The following is a 6084-nucleotide window of genomic DNA, read 5'->3' on the forward strand; positions in this document are numbered from 1 at the left end:
AGTCCTCTTCCAACCACAGATCTTCGCCATCGATGATACCGAGAGGTCGTGTGTGAAGTTAAAAACGGGACAATTAGCAATCAACTTTTTTTGAAAAAGGACTAGACATGTTCTCGGAGACCTAGTAAGTCCTTGTCGGCCTGCTGCCCCGACAATTTGATATTCGGCGACGTTGACAAGGTTACACATGACCATTGCAACTCTATGAGGTCATCACATGACCATTGCAACTCTATGAGGTCATCGTGCTGGAATTCGTTCCGGGCTTGTTCGATTAAACCTCTGTTGAAGAGGATTGGAGTGGATTGAGGGGGATTTTGACTCGCAGGGGATTTACCGTCCCCTCCCAACCAAACAAGCGGTAAGAATGAGCTGGACATGATGGACTACGAAATTTAACCAACTTCCATTGATTACATCTGCATCACCTTACATCTTCTTCTCCTTCTACAACAACAACCGCGCGCATGCTGATTAGGGGTACATTTTCTTCATCCAAGAAACAAAAACCTCTTCTCCACGGGAGTGAAGAGATGAGAGATCAGCACCGCCGTTATTCCGGCCTTAAGTAATTACCCTAACCACACTCTGCATCCTGATTAACTTTCATCAAGCACACCACACACTGATCTGCATCCTGATTAATTCTTCTTCTTCTTAATCCTCTTCTTCTCCTTCTTCTTCATCTATGCACCCTACTGCTTGCTGGTCTATGGCGGTGTCAGGGCTGCGCCTTGTACGGCGCCGCCGCGACGGCCTCGGCGACGCTGAAGAAGATGCGGTCCGACCCGAACGTGTCCCCCACCACCGAGTTGTACATCCTCTCCGTCACCGACCCCACCGGGTTCGCCAGCACCAGGTCGATGCCCCGCTTGTCCAGCACCCGCTTCATCTCCGCCAGCGCGTCCAGCCCGCTCGTGTCGATCGCCGTCACCGCTGCAATCAATCAACTTTGTTCGTCAGTGAATCGAGCTTGGAACTTGGATGTCAAGAACAATGGCGATCTTTTAATTTAGTTTGCACTGACGGTCGGACTCACCGCTCATGTCGAGGACGATGCAGCGGACGCCGCAGAGGTTGGCCTTGGCGGCGCGCTCCTCCTCCTCTCGGAGGTACCGCATGATCCGCTCCACCAGGTAGGTGGAGTTGGCGAAGTAGATGGCCGACTCGACGCCGACGACGAGGAACGGCGGCACGCGCACGGCCTCGCGGTACTGCGCCATGCTGCGGTAGCTCTGCGTGCCGGGGACCAGCCCCATGACGACGGTGTTGGGCCGGGTCACCTGCAGCAGGATCTTGAACAGCGAGATGCCCACGGCGATCGACAGCCCGACCTGGACGGACACGAGGAGCACGCCGAGGAAGGCGGACACGCACGCGCAGAAGTCCAGCTTGTCCACCTTCCACAGCTTGGCGGCGCCGCGGACGTCGATCAGCCCGGCCACGGCGGTGATGATGATGGCCGACAGGATCACGTTCGGGGTGTAGTGGAACAGCGGCATCAGGAAGAGCAGCGTCACCAGGACGGCGGAGGCCATGACGATGTTCGACACCGCCGTCCGGCACCCGGCGCTGTAGTTGACGGCGGAGCGGGAGAAGGAGCCCGTGGTGACGTAGCAGGAGGCGCAGGACCCCGCCATGTTCATCACCCCGATCGCCATCATCTCCTTGTTCCCGTCCACGTTGTAGTTGTTGATCGACGCGAACGTCCGGCCCACCGCGATCCCCTCCTGCAACATTCAACAACAAAATCCACCATCAGATCTAAATGCCGCAACAAAAATTTGTTCAGATTAATAAAAACAAGAGATTGATTAATTGGTCTTACGGTGAGGGACAGGATGCCGGTCATGATCCCGGTCTTGACGGCCAGGGCGACGTAGGAGCCGCTGAAGACGAGCATGTTCATGGATGGAGGGTTCACTCCCCTCGGGAGGTCGCCGATCTGCGCAACAAAGACGACATTTTTGCAGATTGATCAGAGACAGGTTATGAATGTTTCTTCGATTTTCCATGCGTGCAACATGTTCAGATATGTTACTGAAGGAATTGGTGTGCTTACGATGCTGATGCCGTGGCCTCTGCAGAGGTAGGAGATGACGGTGGAGGCAATCACCGACGTCAGGGGAGCCGCCGCTGACACCCAGAAAAGCCGTGGATTCCGAGCGCTCTGCAGAAGGAAAAAGGAGCAAATATGTGTGTTTGGTCAGTACATCTGCTTGCTATTGCTGAATTATTTTCACCAAGAAACAGAGCCAGAGAAAACAAATTGCCTGTCAGGCTAACTGAAAAAAAATGTGTGGTAGATGTTTGCCTCATAAATAAATTCACTAGTTTTTTTTATCACACATTGGCAATTTTGAGGTGGAAATTAAGCTGTCAAGTAACCCATCTTCTCAAGATCAACATGTGCAATTATGTCAAGTGCTGAACCATCACCAGTCTTAACCAACTCTGCTGCAAACGGAAAACCATCACGCGAGCGAACTGGCGATGGCCCGCTTGTCAAGGAGGATTGCACGACGCGTCCTCACGGGTTCGTGTGGGGTGTTTGTCAATCATCATCTCCAGATTTGACAGAGAAAAATGTCATGGAAATGAGGAAAGATTGTGACCAACTAGCTTAACAGGTGACACATCAGAGACCAAATTCGATACATTCTCCCAAAAAGGGAAAAGGAGGCAGGCTGCAATGGGTCACCGGCCATTACAGAATAGATTCTAACTAAGCCCACACACAATGACACACGTCTTACTCCAAACTGATTGATGCGTTTGGCCTAGCAGAGTTTATGAAAACTAAGGCAAGCTATGAACATGGCAGCTGTATGTGCATGGCCAAACTGAAACTGCTAAGACAGGTTAGGTTTGGCTTCAAAACATATATGTTTGGTATGACTGAATGTTTCTAGTATCTCTCCTTTTTTTGCTGAAGAAAACAGTGACACTTTTGCTAAGGAGAAAGGGACGTAGATAGCACTAATTGTTTGAATGAAGAAAACTATACTAATTTGAACTGCCTTTAGCAATCATATATATACAATCTTCAAAGTGCATGTGCTCAAGTGGCAACAGGTACTTTTTGGCACCATGTTTCAGTCTATTGTCATTCAGATATCTTGGAAGATTAGGCCTCCCATAGGGAGGAACTAGACTTTTCTGATCACACCAACTCTTCAGTTAAGCCAAGCAAGACTAAAGCACTTGTTAGGGCAGTCTAAACTACTAGTATTTGCATAGACAAGCTATAAAATAGTTTAAAAAGTTCTAACTGATTAGACCAAGATATTAGCCATGCTCTCTAATTAATTACAGGACATTTCTTTCTTATGATGATATACTCATTTTGGGTGTACTTCAGATACCGTCGAATGTTGTTGCGAGGAAACAAACTAAAGAAAAGTAAGGGATTCGTTTATTGTTGTGAAGTCAGGTTGAAATAAGAATGTTTTTTCTTTCAGAAAGATAAATATCCGAGCATTGTCAGGTCCCAACAAACAGGAGCTAGGTGCTTAAGATCACCCTGCCACTAATTGTTAGCCATTAGCTATGTTTGAGTGGAGCGAAATTCCTTGTTAGTGGGAAGCACCCTTTGGGTCCCTCCATTGTACTGCCCCACTTTTATGGGTTTAATCACCACCTCCCCTTTTTGCAAATTCTACCTTTCCTAGTTGCTACCTGTCCATGCCCATGGTCAAATAATTCTAGAAACCATTAGCCGACTAATCAACAAATGATCACTAAACCCGCCTTTTCTTTTTTCCTTTTCTAATTTTCAAGAAACAAAAGAAAAGGGATGCATATATGCATACTAATCCTAATCATTTCCATGGTTAGTAAAACTGAAACTAGATATGGTTAATGTAATAATATGGAATCACCCCATTAGTAATTGTATTGGTGCAATTGAAACTAAATATGGCTAAATTGAATTGGAGCTAAACATTGTGCTATGAGCTAGACAGAGACAGAGGCAGAGCATAGGTGGTGGGTAACTTACGATTTGGCGTGTGCCGAGGAGGATGGCGAGGAAGGCGACGCCCATGACGATGGTCTGCCACTGCCACTCGCTGTGGCGGCGGACGACGGAGGCCATGACGTCGACGAAGCCCATGTGGGTGGTGAAGTGGACGATGCCGAGGAGGCCCTTGAGCTGCTGCAGGGACACGATGACGGCGGCGCCGCCCATGAACCCGGTGAGCGTGGCCTTGGAGAGGAAGTCGACGATGAACCCGAGGCGGAGGAAGCCCAGCGAGGCCTGGAAGACGCCGGCGAAGAAGGTGGCGGTGAAGGCCAGCTGCAGGTACAGGATGGGCTGCTGCTCCGGCGCCACCGCCTCCCGGAGCATGGACCCCATCACCAGCGACGCGATGGATACAGGCCCCACCGCCAGGTCCCGCGAGCTCCCCAGCAGCGCGTAGATCAACGGCGGCACGAAGCTCGAATCTGCATGTGCCAACAATCTCGTCAATCACCCATTAATTTCCTGCCATGAATGACAGAGTTATGGAGCAGAGGCGTGGGAGGCTCACATAGGCCGATGATGGGCGGCAGGTTGGCGAGCTTGGCGTAGCTGATGCCCTGCGCGTCGCGCCATGGAGGAGAAGGAAAGAAATTAATGTCGACCGAGGAAACTTGCCGCTGGTGGCCACGTATATTTGGCCATGGACCAGAACGGGAAGGTACTAAAAATGGGGCGGCGAATTGAAGGCGGTCTGGCGTGGCGACAGGCAGAGAAATCAATGGATGGAATAATTACCTGTGGGATGGCGAGGCTGGCAATGGTGAGGCCGGCGACGGCGTCGGAGCGGAGGAGGCGGAGGCTGTAGTTGGAGCCCCAGTGGAAGATGGGGAAGAAGTACTGCAGCGCGAGCACCAGCTTCCGGGCGAGCGACTGGTTCTTGAACTGGTGCAGGGGGTCGTCGGGGAAGAAGATCTCCGCCAGCCGCTGCCCCAGCGCCCGCGCCGTCGTCCGCCGCTCCGGCGCCGACACCTTGTGCAGCTCCACCTGCACCATCCCCGCCGGCGCCGCCTGCCGCTGCTGCTGCTGACGCGCCCCCGAATCCGCCACCGCCTTCGCCCCGGGCCCGTGCCCCGCCTCCAGGTCGAACGCCAGGGTCTCAACCTTGTTGTTCACCACCATGGCTGGGCGCACGCTAGGGTGAATCCCCTGCCCTCTCCCTGCAACCGCCGGCGCAGGGGAGGAGGATGAGGTCGACGGCTAAAGCAGAGGATTGAGATTGTTGTTGTTGCTGCTGGTGTTGCTCGATGGATTCGTCGTCGGAGGATGGCCGGGTTTTATAGGCGCCGGGCGGGGCGGGGGGCGAAAGCGCGGGAGAAGCCGAGGATTTCCTCCCACCTGGACGCGGATTAGGAAGGCGACTCCGCCTCTGCCTCTGCCTCTGCGTCCGCCTCCGGCGTGATGCGGGGTGGTAGGGCAGGGTTGGGTTAATTTGGGTGGGGCCCTCTCCGGTCACTATTTACTGGGTGCTGTAATTAGCCACCCACGTCCGAGCCTTTTACCCGCAGGAAACACACTGGAAAAATCACCGGCCGTTCGGATTATACCGTATTAGTTGGCGTACAAAGGTGCTGGAATCAAAACCGAATTATACCTGCACCAAAAACGTACTCTACTACGTATTCTACCTAGTACACATTTTTGCTTTTTTTGTTTGGATATAACATAATAAATAAGGAATTAAGGCCGGATTAATTGGCACTGCTCATTTATGTTTCTGCTCGAATATCAGTAAACGGTCTTGAATAACAGGGGTCGAGGTTGGCCGATGACACGGAGGTGCTCGAATCAAAACCGAATTATACCTCGACCAAAAACGTATTCTACCCCACATACATTTATGTTTTTTTGTTTGCAATATAGTAAGCCGCCTTAAATAACAGGGTTCAAGGTCGGCCGGTGATACGATGACAGATAAGCTTCATCATCAAGAGAATCGCCGGATAATTGAGTTTGTCGATTAAAAGGAACTAGGGGTGTAAAGAGAACTAAGATGCCCCGCCTAGACGCACCGTGCGTAACGCCCACACACACGGAGAGAGAGATTGTGTTCGAGATAGGAC

The 6084-nt window shown here is 51.6% G+C and overlaps 1 protein-coding gene across 1 annotated transcript; it reads right to left on the reverse strand.

Annotated features, from left to right (window-relative positions):
• Positions 1–384: 384 nt before the first annotated feature.
• On the reverse strand, positions 385–5353 carry LOC125521230 (probable sulfate transporter 3.4). The gene is made up of 7 exons (XM_048686293.1): positions 4760–5353; positions 4533–4581; positions 4001–4446; positions 2063–2170; positions 1829–1945; positions 1040–1730; positions 385–936 (listed from the first exon to the last, which is right to left on the reverse strand). The coding sequence occupies exons 1-7, from the start codon at positions 5141–5143 to the stop codon at positions 722–724; spliced, it is 2010 nt and encodes a 669-aa protein (XP_048542250.1). The 5' UTR covers positions 5144–5353; the 3' UTR covers positions 385–721.
• Positions 5354–6084: the final 731 nt, after the last annotated feature.

Source organism: Triticum urartu, chromosome 7 (genome assembly GCF_003073215.2).
Source record: "Triticum urartu cultivar G1812 chromosome 7, Tu2.1, whole genome shotgun sequence".
Lineage (NCBI taxonomy): Eukaryota > Viridiplantae > Streptophyta > Magnoliopsida > Poales > Poaceae > Triticum > Triticum urartu.

Bases quoted from the DNA above. Each gene is read 5' to 3' on its own strand.
- LOC125521230 (XM_048686293.1), bottom strand. From the start codon at position 5,143: ATGGTGGTGAACAACAAGGTTGAGACCCTGGCGTTCGACCTGGAGGCG. The intron at 2,171-4,000 runs GTAAGTTACCCA...TTCCTTCTGCAG, and splicing joins TCCTCGGCACACGCCAAATC to AGCGCTCGGAATCCACGGCT. The intron at 1,731-1,828 runs GTAAGACCAATT...TGAATGTTGCAG, and splicing joins CCGGCATCCTGTCCCTCACC to GAGGGGATCGCGGTGGGCCG.